Source organism: Leptidea sinapis, chromosome 7, assembly GCF_905404315.1.
Source record: "Leptidea sinapis chromosome 7, ilLepSina1.1, whole genome shotgun sequence".
Lineage (NCBI taxonomy): Eukaryota > Metazoa > Arthropoda > Insecta > Lepidoptera > Pieridae > Leptidea > Leptidea sinapis.
In genome coordinates, this window is record NC_066271.1 from 12,312,451 (window position 1) to 12,333,025 (window position 20,575).

General features: G+C 35.7%; 1 protein-coding gene across 2 annotated transcripts in view; it reads left to right on the forward strand.

Annotated features, from left to right (window-relative positions):
- Positions 1-2,994: 2,994 nt before the first annotated feature.
- LOC126965241 (fatty-acid amide hydrolase 2-like) overlaps positions 2,995-20,575 on the forward strand; it is a 40,401-nt gene continuing 22,820 nt past the window's right edge. The window contains exons 1-5 of one of the 2 annotated variants that reach the window (XM_050808737.1): positions 2,995-3,179; positions 12,962-13,201; positions 14,210-14,333; positions 15,546-15,717; positions 20,263-20,387. In XM_050808737.1, the coding sequence (XP_050664694.1) occupies positions 12,977-13,201; positions 14,210-14,333; positions 15,546-15,717; positions 20,263-20,387 (646 nt within the window). In that variant the 5' untranslated portion in view covers positions 2,995-3,179; positions 12,962-12,976. The other variant, XM_050808738.1, reaches the window with a different exon arrangement.

Sequence of the window (20,575 nt, forward strand, 5' to 3'; positions counted from 1 at the left end):
AATTACAATGTCATACAAGGTCAACAACAGAAATCAAACGTCAACTTTAAACTTTACGTTCCGTTATACGATTTTGTTTTAAATTAAATTAAACGATTGTTAAAAAACAAAAGTTGAAAGCTTTCAATCTCTATTAAGTGTGAACTATCTATCTACACACTGTATACACAGAAACAACTACTTGAATACTGGCAATGTGGCATAGTATGGCATAGTTAATATAGGTAAATAACAACATATTTTCCCACGATTCCAGAACATTGCTGACTCGACTGGCGTAACTTAAGGCCACACAACGCCTTTTTTATGTCTATAAGTCTTGTACCTATGGACGCATTGTTTACTAGTGTAGAAAAAACGTGTCAAATGAACGCCTAATTTCTTACCACCTTACATTACTAAAAATCCCATGTTAACTATTGTTTTCCTTCCAAAGTCAGACAGCTATAATAATAATATAATAATAATAGCTATAATAATCTTGAGAATAGTTTTCATTTATTAGCTATTTTAGAAGAACTAACAGTTATATGGTATATGTATCTCACTCAATCCTTCTCGAAAAACTAAGATACACACAAAAACTAAGGTGCACACGGCGACCAAATGGCGCAGAAGCGGTTGATTGAGTCGTATCTCAGTAACCGTAGCCAATCAATAACCAAAAATCGTTGCTGCTCTATCATATTTTATTCCAATTCCATCTGAGGTGCCCCAAGGATCTCATTTAGGTCCTTTATTATTTAATGTATACCTAAATGATATTCACCTAGATTTCAAGCACTCCAAGTTTTTATTTTATGCTCATGATAATAAAATATTAAAAATTATTTATAGTATTAATGATTGTATAGACTTCCAGAATGATTAAGATCTACTTAGTAACTGTTGTTCCGAAGAAGTTGTTGCTTGGTTTTGTGTTGAGTTTAAGCATCCGTCAACGCACATAATTTTATCTAACGCACTCGTTAGGTCTAATTTAGAATTAAGGGTATGCTTCTCCTGTTTGGAATCCTCAGAATAAGAGTCATATTGGTAGAATCGAACCGGTGAACATGACCGGTTCGAGAAGAACTTTACAGCATGAATTTTTCCATTCTCAAAAATTTATTTATTAATAGAAGTTGTGCCCAGTACAATAAACTCTTACATCAAATTTAAAGTTAATGTTATGTTTTGTTAGATATTTAAATTTATAGTAATTTTTTCACTGTTTGATTATGGTCTCTCCCTATTCTATCCCTTTATCTTTTAATTTCTTAGATTTTTATTAATATTATTTATTCAATTATGTTTTACATCTTTTCTCCCAACTTTGATATATCTATTTTTGTAACATTGGGCACTGTTATTGGTTAAGTATTATTAATGTATTTATATTTTATAAGTATTGTTAATACCGATTGTTTCCAAAATAAATAAATCAATGTAGGTACATCTATGTTAGGACCACTCACCACACAACAGAAGTGAAAATACATATATTTTTGTTTTCTAAGGTAGAAAATAGTGCTTAAGTGGTGCATATTAATATTCCAATCAATCACTTCCTTCAACAAGTTAAGTTTTAGTAGCTTACTATTATTCTATAATCTACCTCATATATTATTATCTAGTTGTTGGTACATGAACACGTGTAAGGTTTGGTGCATATGTAAGTTAAATTTAAGATTACGTAAGTCACCGAAACAACGAATATCAAAACCTAATTGGCTTCAAATAAGAATAAATATAGTGGCTACAATATTTTTCATTATCGACGATGCGGATACGCACGCGGCCATTAAGAGTTTTTTTTTATATTTTGACAGTTCGCCAGATGGCGCACATCACGGATGTGCATATAAGGAGGGAAAGTTTGAAATGGATTGAATTTATGGTTTTCAGGACAAGTATAAGGGATTGTTCTGAAGCTGCAACACTAGTATTTATTGCTGTTTTACGAGTTGATATTTTTAATACTCAAAATGGGATGGGCAATGCGTTAAGCCAAGTGTGAATTAAAAAATTATGGACAATACCCCAAAGATTGCATTTTTTATTATAAGGTACATTTCTCAATCAACTAAATTATAACCCCTACGCGTTGATACTGGGCAGAATCTTTGTTATACATAATATGTATTATTTACGCCTACGTGACGTATTTTTCATTGATGACTTTAGACTTGATCTCGTTAAAGGAAATATATTCTTTGGACTTAAAACATTTCACTATTTTGCAAAAAATATATTTATTCTAACCTATGTCGTCGCTCATGCTGTGGTACACCGTTATAAAAAAATGTCTATCTATCTGTTCTTAGAACTAAAATATTAAAAAAAAAAAAACTCCAACCATAATATTATATTTTCATCAGGTGGTTCGAATATAAACATTATAATTAAATATAGCCATTTTATTTATTTCTACAGGGTCTTGGATAACAAGGGAGGAAACACGAAAAAAAAATATTTAAGATCTTGTCTAGTGCATTCTTCGCGAGACAAATGTAACTTGTCACATTTTATGTCAATGCGCGCACTTAAAATTAAATAACGTCCCTCCAAATAGTTATTCTCCTCCACAGGCCACAAAATTATAAAAAAAATATTCTTCATGTGGTGACTGACTGACTGACCGATCTTATCTTTAAAACTTTGCTTTTGTTGTTCAATTAAAATTTATCTATTTTAAATTTTCGAATAATGGAAACATTTGAGCCTTGAGATTATTACACGATATAATATTTACATTTTCATTATTGCTATAGGTACCTATATCAAAGCTTATTATTTTACGAGTGGTAATGACTTTCTTACTACTTCACCTCATTGACAACTTTTTCGGTTTTATATTGTATATATTATAGTCCGGTGGACTTTTGACAATAAGAGACAATACACTCGCCGGCGATATTGTGTAATCTATATGTACAAGTGTAAATATGTGTGTGTATGTATTTACAAATGACAAGTGAGTCTTCAAGTTCTAACTGTACGTGTGTTTCGCCATTCCGCCTTCATGCGTGTAGCCTACACGTGCTTTACTCCATCATTACATCTATAACTCGGTTTTAGTTTACACAGTTTAGCGAGCCGGCGTTGATAACGCTAGTGTCAAACCTCCGTGTGTGTTTTACCGGATATTATGCACTTTTATCTTTAGGATTATCAAAACATTATTCGTACGTTTCATAGTGAGTACTTACATAATATTATACTTTATCTAAGAAATCTATTCTATACGTGTAATAAAATTCTTTCAAAGTATAAATTATACATTGAATATTTTTCTAAAATCATACTAATTGCATTGTGTTCTACACATATTAAAGAAAGCCAAAATAGGTAAGTAGTTTATAGAATTTTTGTCTGTCTCCTTTTATGGGTGGTAGTTTTTGTCGGTCAATATGTGATTTTACATCCTATTTTGAATATGTCTAGGCAATTCATTATTTATATATTCAAATATTGAATCAATATTATGCCATCAAGTGGTCGGGACGACATAATATTATTACGATAGGTGAATAATAAATAGTTGATGATTAATAAAGTTAAAAATATAAATTAATAGACAAATATATCTAGTGTAGGTACCTACATATTACGCAACCTTGCATAAACATGACTGGCTATGAAGTAATCATAATAATTAGTAGTTAGTTACTACTACTACCTAACTAATTATATTTTAAATAGGTATATAGGTATATTGTCTTTTTTAATTATTACGTTACTTATGTATATATATATTTAAGTGAAAATATTTTTCGGAGTCGTCATAAAGTTGGCTCACGTGGGCTAAGGGACACTGGCTCGCTGAGCATAGTTAAATTCGAATTAATAACCTTGCTATTTCACTTCTGTCAAATGTGAATGACGTATATTGTAGTTATTTTATGATGTAATCCATGCATATTCTTGGCATAATAATAATAAATACTTAATATTATTGAAATATATAAACTTACGTCTTGATATAGGTAGGTAGGTCCTTGTAAACAGCAAAGATGTAAGGTGACAAACGTATAAAAATAGATTAGCGGCCGTTTTCAATAACCTATCTATCCTTAGTTAAACTTACTAGTGGTAAGACAAATCTATCCTTTTACGCTTACTTATATTTCAATAACCTATCGACATAAAGCATTGGACTATAACTATATTGGACATGACTATGGATATATAAGATCTTGTCATTAAAAGGTGACAACAACTAACTAAGGTAACTAGAGAATTAGAGATACGTTATTGAAAATGGCCGTAAATATATATTTATATATATTAGATAGATGAAAAGTCGATTGCATTTGGCACACAGATAGATAATTGACGATCATAGACATATTAAAGTATAATATTAATTTTAGTACAATCATTTAATAATATCTATGCCATAAATTAACAATCTATTTTGATTTATGGTCTTTTAATTACCTGTACTTACTGGTTTATTTCAAATGTAATGCTTTTTATGAGCAATAATTTTTCAAACCATTTTTCTTCCTTAAAGCAGTGTAACTTGTAAGTACCTTTCTATTTTTATGATAATAAGGGACGAGACGAGCAGGACGTTCATCTGATGGTAATTGTTACGCCCTGCCTTATTACAATGCAGTGCCGCTCAGGATTCTGGAAAAACCCATAAATTCTAAGCGGCACTACAATTGCGCTCGTTACCTTGAGACATAAGATGTTAAGTCTCATTTGCCCAGTAATTTCACTAGCTACGGCTACCTTCAGACCCAAACACAATAATGCTTACACATTACTGCTTCAATACAGATATCGTGTGCAAAGGAGCCTCGCACTCCACCTACTTGTTGACTCCTCTAATTTAATTTTTGAAAACCATATACATATACAAAGGGGAACACAGACTATGTTACCCACGGACAAGTAAAAAAAGAAGGACTTCGCGCCGTGATATTAGCAAGTGAAGCACCGTTATGCTAGAGTGTGTGCGGTTACGGGGGATACTAGTTACACAATTTTTTCTCCCTTTAATAATCATATATGGCCACAAATACTTATAAAGTATCGTTTTTACACTTTTTCACAACGCACGACAGCATTTTTAAAATATTTTATTGAGACGCAAACTGATCTGTCACAGACGATGACAATTCTCGTAATGGCCGCCTGTTGGCCTGTAGTAGTGTAAGTGTGTGCGTGGGGCTATGTATTTACACGTTAATCGGCTTGTTTTGGTGCTACACTGTTATGTAAGGTGACACGGAGGCGTTTTATTTTTACTAGTCCGAGCGTGTTACCTTAACGGTCTTGTAACATCCTTATATCATTAGCCGGATCCACACCGAACGATCCACCGCGCTCCAATCACGCACGGCTTGAGCGCGATCCAAATGTGCAGGCGGTGGAGGACATGCCGCGCGCGATACATGCTCACGGCGGGGAGCACGCGCTCCCCGCCGCGTGTGATCCATTTGTTGTCGGTTTTTTGGTCACGCTCAAAGGGGCCTGGCCCGCGGCCTTGGCCCGCTTGGCGCATGCGGTGTGGACGGTTGTTTTTTTTTAATTGCGTGATCCGCCGCGCGCCATGGATAATTCGCAATGTATCCGGTTAATATCCGTTTATAGGGAGAATAAATGTTTATGGGATCCTAATGATACCAATTACACCAATAGAGGTGTAAGAGAAGATTCTTGGCGGCAAATTATTCGCGAAATGAGCAATATTAGAGCAGACCTAAAATATAGCTTGTTGCTGCTAGAGCTATTTGTCGCCGTCGTCGTTGCACATGTGACTCCATAGCTAGACAAAGTTCAACTGATTCAGTATGGATCGGCAGGAGCGTGTTGGAGCACACAGTCAGGATCGCAAAAGATTGCTGTTGGATCGGCATAGTACGATCCACGCTCCACGCATCACGATCTGGATCGCGGATCGCGGGATCGCCGATCCATTTTGGATCGTTCGGTGTGGATCCGGCTATTAAGCCGCCGCTAGACTATGCGAAAAGTAAACTTCCACGAACTCTTCATTGTAGTTGACTAAAGTTCACGCCCTCAGAAGTATCCATAACGTAACGTGCTTCAGCTACCTAGCTTTCAATTCTCCTCCGTTGGTTATGGTTCAGTAAAAATATGTTACAAGAGGCTTATGGTAGCTGGAACTTATACAAATGGTCTATTGACGAACTAACGCCAGAACCCCAAATCCCGGGCGGTCAATAATCACTGAAGCCACAAATACCTATCATGAATTGGTTATCAAATAGGCAGCAGATGACAAAATAATTAAGTTATCAATAAATGTATATTAATTGACGGTCCTGTCATAGAGTAAAGCTTTAAATAAATGATCGGATCTAGTACGGCCAAACCATGGGACGCGGGCTCGAGGTCTACTCGCAAAATCGACTGCGATATATTCGGAACGATACGATAACACCCCGAATAAATCGCACCTACCCTACTCTAACAAATGTTCGTATTCCATATCGTTTATCGTAACAACATCGTAACCATAGACTTATATTTAGATTTTTATTACGATGTTAGATTGAATGAATTATGCGCAAACCTTGAAAAACTAAATATTATCTGTGCTATGTGGCTGCTAAGTGTCAAAAGTCAAAACATAGTTTAGGCGCTAAGGACCATGACAGACTCTGTGCATCATTTACACAAAATATAAATATTCAAAAATTATGTTATGAATATAATATGTCCATTTAAAATTGAATATATAATCCAAAACTTGCGGATAATAAAATGTAAGAAAAAGTAACTCCACCCTTCTCGTTGACTTCCTATTGCTCAGGCGGCCATTTGCATTACTTTCTACGCATAAACGATCAACAAAATGACTTAAATTACTTGGTAGTATAAAAATCCTGTTGAATAGTAAATCACATATAATTACTTTAAGAATATTTATTAAGTATGTATATTATATGGCAAATATATATATACAACTTAAAACGATAATAGCAGCGACAGCCTAGAAGGTGTCGTTGATATTATCATAAAAGTGACGTTTGATTATTTGTCAAATTCGATTAATCGTGTCTGCTATTTTCAACTAAGAGTAGGGTTAGGACCGATAATACCGAATAATGTTTCGTTCGTTCAATCATCGTTTCGACATTGAATACGATGTAACTAAGAGTAGAATTCGACACGAATAATGCCACGATATATCGAATATCGATTTTAGGAGTAGGCCCCCTGGTACCGGACCATATTCGATGGTATGTCGCATTGTCCATAGCACAAAATGATTATTATTACCGTAAGGACCGCACCGAGTACGACGGCGAACCAAATCCGACCATGTGTTTGGGCTATAAGCATTTATATTATGCATGCGTAGATGAAACAGCCGTTAACTTCAATGAACCTATACAAGGACGTCTACTATGTTGACTAAGTATGTTGTTTCTCATGTTTTAATGACTTCTCATTAACATACATTAAAAAAACATTTTAAGTAATAAAGTAAAAGATGAGGTCATTGCATAATTTATAATTATCGGCTTTTTTTTTCACTATGAGGTAAGAATAAATTAATGATGATGTTTTATGTCAACCATTAACGGACTATCACAAAATTCTTTTGATGCCAATATGTAGTACATATAAATGACATAGACATAGTATTTTCTTTGATTCACGCGAGTTTTACTCATTTAAATAAAATACTTTTTAAAGGATTAAGACGAGTGTAACTGTAACTGTGTTTTTGCATTCTTCTTTTATAGACTGTCCCCCTGAAAACATGCTCTGAAAAGGTAAAAATTAAAATGAAACACAAAAACTAATGTAAAGACAAAGTGTAACTTACACGCATTTTAATCCATTAAAAAGTATTTTATTTAAATGATACAAATATACTGTAATGTAATACGGTGTTTTTCATTTAATTAGTAGGTGATAATGTGATATCGATATTTTTATATATGAAGGGAGCAAATGTGCAAGAAATCATGTGATGGGATTTTTACAGTATTTTCAAATTTACTGATGGCACCGTCTCAATTGTCACTGCCAAGCGAAATAATTTATTCATAATCTAATGTGATCCCACGATACCTACAATTTCTGTCCGTTGTGGTGATTCACTGACAAACAAATTCTAGTTATACATATTAACATCTTGTAAAATCTATTATAATTATTGTAGTGAAACTTCTTTAGAATCGTTGTGATTTGAAACTCGATGAGACACAAACGAGTAAATATAGAAGATTAAGCCGGCGGATTAAGGGAATGAGATAGAAAGCCTTCAGTCTTTTAGCTTTAAGATTTGTCAGTACCAAGCGATCATAGTTGAAGAAGGGTTAATCTTATGTATGACGCGAGTATACCTTCATATATTCTTACGTCATGTGCACGACGCATTACTACATAGACATCAGGAGAGCATACAGATGGTAGCGGTGACTGTAATGTCTTTCATAGCGGTTGAAATCATATGTCATCCTAGCATCGTGTACCAGGACTTCACATGCAGCTTAGAGGTTCATGCACAATGCACATCTTAAAATTATGGTAATCGAACGATTATGTATATCATAACAATTTAATATATTTATTCTTATTCGATTTAAATAAATTTATTCTTATTCTTGCTAAATAAATTTCTACAGTGCGTTAATCACCGTTCACAAATGTTATTCACAATCTATTTTCTGGTACACCTGTAGGACGATAGGTGTTCCGCAGGGTTCTATTCTCGGTTCTTTCATGTTTATTGTCTATCTTAACGACTAACCTTTTTTGGTAAACGATAGCCGTCGAATGAATTGGATGCTAATGAATAACGATACTTATCTTATTTTTAAAGTACAAGCCACAATACTTATAAAAGACGAGACATTGGAGCTTGTGGACACTACGGTCTTATTAGGTATCACGTTAGATGAAAGCTTCAATGGGGTCCACATAATATAATATGGCCCAACTAGCAGATAGACTCAGTACTGCTGCACATGCCTTTAGAACGATTAGAAAGTAAACTAATGTTGTTACGGCCAAATTAGTAAGTAATTTTCACAGCATCTCGCATATTGCTATGGGATCATGCTGCTAACATTAATAAATGGTTTTTGCGCTACAGGCTGCCAGTTCGTTCATTATACCGGTTTGATTTATAGACAGACATACAAAAAAAATATTATGACAATTTATTGCCAGTATAATAATGAAAATTAAATAATCTTTCTGAAAATTTATTATGAAAATTAAATAAACTTTCTCAAAAATCGTCACCGATTTGCCGTTGTGACTTTCATTATTGTATAACTAGAAGTAATGTGTTTTTAATTATATTTTAACATACTCAGTCGATTTTGTACAAAGTGATTTTTTTTTAAAAGGAGCGCTTGTTAGAGTTCTGGGAGAGTTTTATGGGCCGTTTCTTTTCTCTCTCAGCCAGCTATATTTTGTTTCCAAAGCGGCGGCAGTGCTTCGATGTTAAAATTCGGCAGTCGAAGCAGCAGCACCAGCACCAACTGACGTAACTTGGACATGAGAAGAAGCCAGAGTGTCGACGCAAGTCGCGTCCCACACCAGCGCCCTTGCCCGTGCCCAAGCCACCAGCGTCATTCCATCAGAAAAACTTTTGACTTATTAATCAAAGTCTTGACTGAAATCACATAGGATGGATACTTAAAGCGCTTTTGAATCGTTGATAAAAATATTTTATATAACATAAAATACAGAATCTAATCTACCATAATAGGTTCGGAAAAAGTAGAGCTCGTGACAACATATTTTTTTATGAAAAGAAGGGACGAGACGAGCAGGACGTTCAGATGGTAATTGATACGCCCTACCCATTACAATGCAGTGACGCTCAGGATTCTTGAAAAACCCGAAAATTCTGAGCGGCACTACAATTGCGCTCGTCACCTTGAGACATAAGATGTTAAGTCTCATTTGTAATTAATTGTCCCAGTAATTACACTAGCTATGGCGCCCTTCAGACCGTAACACAGTAATATTTATACATCACTGCTTCACGGCAGAAATAGGCGCCGATGTGGTACCCATAATCTAGCCGGCTTCCTGTGCAAAGGAGCCTCTCACTTGTTAAACACAAGAATCTCGGCGGCCACTCTTTTAAATCAATTAGTATTTGACAATAGTAATTATTGTAATATAAAAAAATGAAGAAAGAAATATATCTTTATTGCACACAACAAAATAATTGAATATAACCAAAATCTAAAATTCATAACAAGCAACAGGCGGCCTTATCGATTAAGATCGATTACTTCCAGGCAACCTGTACTGGCTAAACTGAAATAGATTTTGTTGATAAGATAATAGTAGGTGGTATTATCAATATACATATAATTTAAGCATACACATACAGTAATAATACCAAGGAAAGAAGTAGTGAATTTGTCACAGTGATAAATAATAATATACACATACCGACCACGGACGAGTAAAATAAGAAGGACTCCGTGTCACCTTACACAACAGTAAGGCACCAAAACAAGCCGGTAAACGTGTAAATACATAGCCCCACGCATACACTTACACTAATACAAGCCGATCGGCCGCCATTATGATATTTGCCATCGTCTGTGACAGATCAGTTTGCGTCGCAATAAAATATCTTAAAAATGCCGTCGTGCGTTTTGAAAAAGTGTAAAAACAATACTATAAAAGTATTTGTGGATATATGATTATTTAAGGGAGAAAAAATTGTGTAACTTGTATACCCCGTAACCGCACACACACTAGCACAAAGGTGCTTCACTTGCTAATATCACGGCGCGGAGTCCTTCCTTTTTTTACTAGTCCGTGATACCGACATAACAAATTAGTTTGAAAGGTGCTGCCACCGATATATGAATCATATTAAAAGCGTTCTAAATATTAAATATTTCATAGAAACAAAAAGTAATAGAAAATAAATTGTATAAATATAAATCGTATATTGGATGCATCAATTTTAAGAGCTTGAATTAATTGTTTGTGTAAGGATTCTACGCGAACTTCGTGATTACTGACATAATTATTAATATGTACTCGCATAAAAGAAATACAATGATTTTGTTACATATTTCATAATGTAACTGGAACCAAATGTTAAACAATACAAAATAGGCCAATAACGTAATAACGTGTATTGCATAGATGCACGATGGCAACTTGTTAGTTGTAATAGCCTAAACACATGATCGGATTTGGTACGGCCCAACGATCGGATGCGGTCTGGTAGCAGACCCTATTCGATGGGTCCCCAACACAAAATTGTTATTATTACCGTCCGAACCGTACCGAGTTCGACGGCAGTCCAATTGGTGCGTGCCGCCCACCGGACCGTCCGATGGTCCGGCCTTACCAAATCCGATTGTGTTTAGGCTGGTAACTAACGCACATGAAGCAACTATTGCACAACCTTCTAACTACTACCACACAGTTCAATGACCTCCTTAACAGTGATTTTACATTCACACTCATTCATATTAATTATTGTATATTTTAGCACGTTAATAATAACAGTAATGTTTTAATTTATTTACGGTATAACTTATCTACACAGTATGATATTTTTACATAAATCAAGTATAATATTATCATACTTTCACACAATTATCTAGTCCCACACTAAATATGGCTAAACAACGATATTAATTAATACAATAAACATGCTTACATACTCATATATTTTTTATCACTATCCAAATTACCATAATTCCTACTCGAATTCGACACTCCTATTTCCTAGCTGACATTTTTCATGATTTCATCATCATATTCTTGGTTAGAAAGCGCTGTGTAAGTTTTAATAGTGATAAAAATTGCACGCCTCGAACGCGAAGCGGCGAGGTTGTGCTTTATAGCCGACAAAAAAAAAGAATAGGGCGTATTGTTTAATTAAATTTATTAATTATTAGTTTATTTTGTGGTAATTTAATATAACAGGAAGCTTGTCACAGTGCAGTTCTTGTGGCGGCAATATTATATTTTGTAGTTTTACAGTTTCGTTCCCTAATGTTTTTATACATATTATGATATCAATAGGACTTACATGACAGTATCAAGATCACGTTCTTGAATATCATCTTTTTTGTAACAAAATAAGTTTATGACTTTGCTGCATTACTAGATATATATCTGTATATCGCACCAGTGGGAGGCTCCATCGCACAGGAAGCCGGCTAGATTATGGGTACTACAACGGCGCCTATTTCTGCCGTGAAGCAGTAATGTGTAAGCATTACTGTGTTTCGGTCTGAAGGGCGCCGTAGCTAGTGAAATTACTGGGCAAATAAGGCTTAACATCTTATGTCTCAAGGTGACGAGCGCAATTGTGTGTAGTGCCGCTCAGAATTTTTGGGTTTTTCGGGAATCCTGAGCGGCACTGCGTTGTAATGGGCACGGCGTATCAATAACCATCAGCTGAACGTCCTGCTCATCTCGTCCCTCATTATCATAAAAAAAAAAAACAAAACTTTTCTTACTTCTAATATTACAATTATATTCCTTGTCTTTGGTGTGAATTTTTCCACGTCCGTATAATAATTTTGTCAAAACTAGCACAATGCTTATATTCCTTTTAGCAATATAATAATAAATAAACAGCAGTAATAAATCATTTCTTTTTTTATGAAAATAAGGGAAGAGACGAGCAGGACGTTCAGTTGATGGTAATTTTTACGCTCTGCCCATTACAATGCAGTGCCGCTGAGGATTCTTGGAAAACCCAAAAACTCTGAGCGGCACTATAATTGCGCTCATCAGCTTGAGACGTAAGATGTTAAGTCTCGTTTGCCCAGTAATTTCGCTAGCTACGGCGCCCTTCAGACCGGAACACAGTAATGTTTACACATTATTGCTTCACGGCAGAAATAGGCGCCGTTGTGGTACCCATAATCTAGCCGGTATCGTGTGCAAAGGGTCCTCCCACTCTCTTAATCTCATATTAATGTTACAATTTTTTGTGACTGTGTACTAAGATAGTACATCAATCATATAATATGTCCTACAGATTTGAAGACCAAAGATGTCGGTGTGCAAAACAATTCTGGCATACTTCCGCCTCTTCTTCGATAAACTGATTGACTTTATATTCTCTTTGTACTGGGATGATAAAAAGGAGATTATACCAGATTTGGACAAAGAGCACGCCATGCTAGCGGAGAGTGCTGTCACGCTGGCGAGGAAAATCAAACAGAAAGAACTGAAGTCTGAAGAACTTGTTAAAGCTGTTATAGAAAGGATTAAATTGGTAAGTACAAGAGTCAAGAATCTGTGGAATTAATCCTCATAGGACGCCTCACGCCATCTTGAAATTTAATTTTAATAGGATTAGCGTCACACGAGCGTATTGATTAGCTACCGGAATTATTCTAGACTCAAAAGAGTTTTAGTGCCGTAAAATATACCTGAAGCTTAGTAATAATGCAAGAGAAGAAGAATTACAGGTACTACTCATTTGCCCATATCACGTCATATTACCTGTAAACATTTAAGCATTTATTTCAATCGGCCATGCGACTGCAAGGGAGTTCAATCCATAGTATTTTTGTTTTTTATGGAATAGGAGGACAAACGAGCGTACGGCTCACCTGGTGTTAGGTGATCACCGCCGCCCACATTCTCTTGCAACACCAGATGAATTACAAGAGCGTTGCCGGCCATTAAGGAAGGTGTACGCGCTTTTTTGAAGGTACCCATGTCGTATCTTCCCGGAAACACCGCACAAGGTAGCTATTTCCACAGCTTTGTAATACGTGGAAGAAATTGTCTTGAAAACCGCACTGTGGAGGAACGCCACACATTCAGATGGTGGGGATGATATCCTAACTTGTGGCGTGTCGTGCGAAGGTGGAATTCGGCGGCAGGAATCAGATTAAACAGCTCTTCGGAGCACTCCCCGTGATAAATGCGGTAGAAGACACACAATGAAGCGACAGTATTATTGGTTCTAACAAATGCAATTGGCTGAAAGCGCAATGCTCAAGACAAAAATAACTTTAAAAAAGCAAAGATGTTTTTCACTTTATATTTATAAACGGCGCGGCGTTTAGCTAATACACCCACGAATATTGAATTAATTCTAGCCGACTTCAATCAAGAATGAAGTATTTTGTTATTATTGAAATCATTTTCAAATTTCGTCCAGAAAGTCGTAGTAATTTTTTCATAAATCTACGTATTAGAGGAACAAACAACTACTTAGGGTCTTAAAATTATAATTTCATGACTTAAAGAAACTAATGAATAATTCTTTTAGGTGAACCCGATTGTAAATGCAATCACAACTGCAAGATACGAAGAGGCACTTGAGGATGCAAGAGAAGTAGACCGTCAAATCTCCCAAGGGTTGTCGGAGGAGCAGGCTAAGAAACCATTCCTTGGTGAGAATAAATAAAAATACGTACGTTAAATGTAAATGTAGTCCTTCCACCTATTGAACAGTTTTATCAACTAAAACTGTACCTATCACCGTAACGTACCACAGAAAAATTGTTCTCCGGCTTAAAGAGTGTTGGTGCCGGTAAAGCTACAGGCACACCCGCACATAATGCCAGGTTCAGATATAATAAACAATGGCAAACTAAAGAAAGTTATAGAACAAAAGAGAAACGAGTATGTGTGAGACGAGAGTGAAGGGAAGAACTTTATCTGTAGATACATAGACAAGGCGTAAGACAATCAATCTTTTTATTTTCTAACAGTCTAAGATTTGTATTCTAAAATGTGTCTCAACATACGTATTACGATCCATAATCGTGACACATTGCGTCATCGAGTAGGCTGTCTGCTGGATTACGCAATATATTATGTTAGTCAATCCATATCGCTCGTAATAGCACCACCCCATCTCCTCCCGTGGGTGTCGTAAGAGGCTACTAAGAGATACAAATGACTACTAGCATACTTCCGAGGGAGCATCACCATCTACTACAATCGTCAAACCGCTTGACAAGCGTGGAGATTATAGGACCCCCCCTCCGCCCCAAATTAAAACAGACAATGTAAGGCCCCGACTCCCAGTCGTCGGCCTATCGTGGTGGCCAAAGTAGCAGCCACATAAGCGACGGGGTAGAGGGGCTAAGAATCACCGACATTTTACGTAGTGGAGATCTTTAGGGGAGGCCTTTGTGGCAGCAGCCGTTCAGGCTGATATGGTGATGATGATGACAATATTATAAAGCGAGAGCTCGATCCTAAAGGTGGATCCGCGACGAGTGTTATGGAACAACCACGAAACGAATAATTTGAGCAACTTATCGTTATATTAGGTTACTATACTCGGCAGACTACGCATGCGATGATGTAATGTGTCACCACAAGTCTATTTTGCCTCTTTTATGCACGCTTATGAAGACAGTGAAAAAAGACATGTGATCAATGATTACATATTGATTCCTTCTGGAATACGGGCCTATTACTTTATAATGACTAAATGACCCAACGGATTATGACGAATTAGTCTCAAAAGCAAATATAATTTGTCAAAATATTTAAGTATTTTCGTTCGCGCTAGTTCGATGAATTTGTATAGTCTTAAATTGAAACTTGAATTTGTAGAGTCATGAATTTGTATAACAATTTCTTTGAACCAGGCGTCCCATTCACAACAAAAGAATCCCAGGCAATCAAAGGAATGCCTATGACATTGGGCACGTTGACCAAAAAGAACGAGGTGGCTGTTGAAGACAGTGAGGCGGTGGTCCTCATGAAAAAAGCCGGAGCAATACCATTGGCCGCCACTAACCTGCCGGAATTGTTGATATGGTAATCTTTTAAGTTGTAGATATCAGATATTTTAGAACTCCATTGTATAATGAAAACATCATACTTAAATAAGGAAGATTTAGATTTATTTACATTTTAGATAATTTATACTAGATAGAGTATTTTCCTTACTGTTAGGCAACGCATGACAACAGGCCAGGTTTATTACTTTAGTGTGCATGAGAAGCTAAAATCAAAGTCTTTTATTTTCCAGAAACATTCACAAGTAAAGATGTTTTTTTTATGAAAATAAGGGACGAGACAAGCAGAACGTTCAGCTGATGGTAATTGATATGCTCTGCCCATTAAAATGCAGTGCCACTCATGATTCTTGAAAAAACCAAAACTTCTGAGCGGCACTACAATTGCGCTCGTCACCTTGAGACATAAGAAGTTAAGTCTCATTTGCCCAGTAATTTCACTAGCTGCGGTGCCCTTCACGCCGAAACACAGTAATGTTTACACATTACTGCTTCACAGCGGAAATAGGCGCCGTCGTTGTACCCATAATCTAGCCGGCATCCTGTGCAAAGGAGCCTCCCACTGGTAGGCTTCACAATATTATACACCAAACACAACGAATAATTACCGCTACATTTAATTTAACCAACGTAAAGCAATACCTTAAGACTCTACAATACACAATTACAATAAAATGTTATACTCGCGATATCCTTGTCACTTTTTTTTTAATGCAACGCACGCAGTTGCTGAATATAGCTTTTAACAGATCGCCGCTATTTTTTTCGAAGTGTTCACGACTGTCACAGTCTTTAAAGAGATGTAAATTACCTTAGGTTTACATTTATATAGAATTACTAGCTGACCCAGCAAACGTTGTATTGCCGATATTAAAATCGCGATACAAAAGTAACTGTTGATCGTAGATGGGTGAAAATTTGAAGTTGTATGTATTTTTTAATGCTGACTCATAAACAAACAAATTTAAAAAAAAATGTCAAAAAAAAATTAAAAAAAAATCGTGTGGACCACCCTAAACATTTATGGGGATGAAAAAAAGATGTTGTCCGATTCTCAGACCTACCCAATATGCACTCAAAATTTTATGAGAATCGGTCAAGCCGTTTCGGAGGAGTTCAATGTTTAACACCATGACACGAAAATTTTATATATTAGACAGTTCTGAGTTCTGACTTCTGACTTCTAAATTGAAATTAATTATGTCTTAAATACTTAAAGTTTGTCCAAAAGACAATGATTTTTTTTTATTGAAGAGCACAAATAAGTATATATGTCGGTTATTTGATCATTTTTTTTATGATAATACGGGGCGAGACGAGCAGGACGTTCAGCTGATGGTAATTGATACGTCCTGCCCATTGAAAACCCCTAAAATTCTTTGCAGCACTACAACTGCGCTCGTCATCTGAGAGATAAGATGTCCTATTCTATTCTATTCTTCCTAATATGGCTCCTGTGGAAGGTATACCACAAGTTTGCCATTTTCGCGTTTAAGTAAACCACCAAGCTTAGAGTATTTGTTTACTAATTTTAATGGTAGTGATCGGTGCTAAAGATTGAAATAAGTTTTATTTTCTTATACCTGAAACAAATATACATGCTGTTAAGACTATAAGGGACATACACAAATATAATTACTTAAATTATTTATTATATATATAAGTACTTAGTGATATTTACAATTAAATCTTATTTATTTTAATATATTTACTAAGATTGCGTTAAAGGGCAATTGAAGAATAAATGATCCACGTTTCCCTCATCTAGACCACATTCTCATAGGGAATATTCCCTAATTCTTAGTTTATGTTAAAAATACTGGAGTACAAGCATGATTATAACGTAAACGACAAATAGAAGTGTCACAAGATCGTTGTCGACCATATAACGGCCGTTCCCAATATACTATCTACAGATAGAGATAGATTACTACCTTCTAGTGTCAGTAATCAGCTGTCATTAATCTGAAGCTGTACCAATATACTCGATAACTCATTGTTATCGCCTTATATTGGGACGCGTGAATTGCCTTTTTCCATACAATTTCCATTTGACGACCTGTATAGCCGAGTGGTTAGCGATCCTACCTATTAAGCTAGAGTTCCCGGGTTCGAATGCCCGTAGGTGCAAGCATTAATATGATGAATATTGATGTTTGTTTCCGAGTCATGGATGTTTAAATGTATTTATGTATGTTTATGTGTATGTATATATATATTTAAGTAAGTATATTGTATTAAATATATCGTTGTCTTGTAACCCATAAACAGCTTAAATTAGCCAGCTTAAATTGGGGCAAGATAATTTGTGTAAAGGTGTGTCAATATTATTATTATTATTATACAAACTTCTATCGCTGGTAAGCTATACGTCGTCCCATTGACAGACAGCGTGCACGGATAAGGTTACCGTCGATAAGTTTATTGAGACAGAAAAGTCAACGATAGTTATGATTTTTATCTCAAGTAAGAGATAGACTGAATATTGGGAACGGCCGTAAAGCGTTGTATAAACGTAGGCGAAGATCGAGTAGTGGGGAGGCTGAGGTTCTAATTATTCCGCCACCGACGCTTGAGACATCGCGATGCTGTCATCGCGTTTGTATACATATAGTAGATAATGTTATGGATGGTCGCCTTTTTCCCTAGCCAAAAGGCAAAAAACAGAACCCTTAAAAATTCGTCATGTCTGTCTGTCCGTGTATGCCACAGCCACTTTTTTCATTGTTTATGTAGTGACGTGCCAAAAGTGTCTTGAAGGATGCATATTGTAACGCTCACTTCTTTATTAGGGTTCCGTAGACTCATGTCTGTCTGTCTGTCCGTTCGTATGTCACAGCCACTTTTTTCCAAAACTATAAGAACTATACTGTTGAAACTGGGTAACTAGATGTATTCTGTGAACCGCATTAACATTTTTAGCAAAAATAGAAAATAAAACAATGATATGATATAACAATAGGGGTATAAAACTGAGAACTGAAACTCAAAAATTGTTTTTTCATCAAACCCATACGTGTGGGGTATCTGTAGATAGGTCTTCAGAAATGATATTGAGGTTCTTAATATCATTTTTTTCTAAACTCAATAGTTTGCGTGAGAAAACTTCCAAAGTGTTAAAATGTTGATTTTGAGCAAAGATTCTTTGCCTTTTCCATTTAAATAATTAAATATCTTTTTCCTTTCTGTATAACTTTTATATTATGTTACTTGCTGCTACGGAACCCTTTATGGGCGAGTCCGACTCGCACTTGGCCGCTTTGTTCTATATAATAGAGTATCTGTTAATGGCATTTCATTACATAATCATACAATGAGCGAGCGCGGGATACCTTCTTAATTTATATGGCAAAACAACATGTGCGGGCTTTGAACTAGATGCTAAATTTGTGTAGGTTAATGATTATGCTACAGGTACTACATCTCTTTAAACTGTTCTGTGGTACAACAGGTATTTATTTTTAGAGACTTACACTTTCCCTCGTAGGAGATCTTCTTTGTACTTCTGTCCATCTGGCATGAGCGTTTCTGTTATTCCATTGAAGCTGATGTACACTTTAAATCAAATCATTTGCAAGTTATTATGTGGTATTATACGCCTTTTCAGGTGAGGAAATAATCTAATATGGCATTACTACCATTCTTTCTCACTCACACCCTATTTTCACAGTATACATATATGTGTATCAGCTAAAGCAGTATGAAAACTACATACATACATATATATATATATATATATATATATATATATATATATATATAACGTTGAAAATGGAAGGAATATACATGGAAATATAACAAAAATTAAAGAAAATCATTATTTGTATAACTAGTGTGCAAAGTTATTTTTTGCTACTAGTGTTGACTTTAAATCACGTATTGGAGAAGTAGTCTATAATTGAAGAATTATTTATTTTCTTAACGCGGAGTAATTCCCGGATGTATGGTCACGTGGGGTTCGAAATTTAGATCACTTTGCTTCACAAGTTTTCACGTAGCAATAGCGCCCTTTTCGTGCTGGAGTGGTGAAAAATACATTACGGGTCATCTGATGTCGGGAAGTAGAAAAGGGGGACAGCACTGCAATGTCCGCTTACGGCCGTTTTCAATAACCTATCTTTCCTTAGTTTAGCTTACTAGAGGTAAGTCAAATCTATCCTTTTACGCTTACTTACATTTCAATAACTTATCGACATAAAGCATTGAACTATAACTATATTGGACATAACTATGGATAGATAAGGTCTTATCATTATACAGTGACAGCAATGCATCCGTAACTAGAGATACGTTATTGAAAACGGCCGTTAGTCGCTTAGTGGCCTTGTTGAGACCTAGCCTTGTGTGCGTGCGTCGTTTCGAATGTTTGTACGTAGTTTCCATACTGCTTTAGCTGATATATATACTATGCTATTGCTATCAATAAGTACACATGTATATTAAAATAAAATATAATTAAATTAATCGAAGAGCGGAAATATTCTCTCTATAGGTTCAGGTTCCGAACTATGATTTCTGTCAAACTGTGAGTCTTTGCACAAATTTATGATTTATTCCATTTCAGGCAGGAGACTCGCAACCCTGTGTACGGCATGACTCTGAATCCCCATCACACGGGCCGCTCCCCTGGAGGCTCCAGCGGAGCTGAGGCAGCCCTCACTGCCACCTACGCTACACCCATCAGCCTGTGTAAATATAACATCTAAAGTTATGGAAACGTTTTACGTCCGAATAAACCAATAATAAGCAAAATGTCTATTTGTAAACATTAAGTAGGTATATTTTTGGTTTATTCTCCGGTATAACTAATACCAAGTTTAGTTGTCAGGCCGTATTTGGATATAATAATATTGACACACTTTTTACACAAATTATCT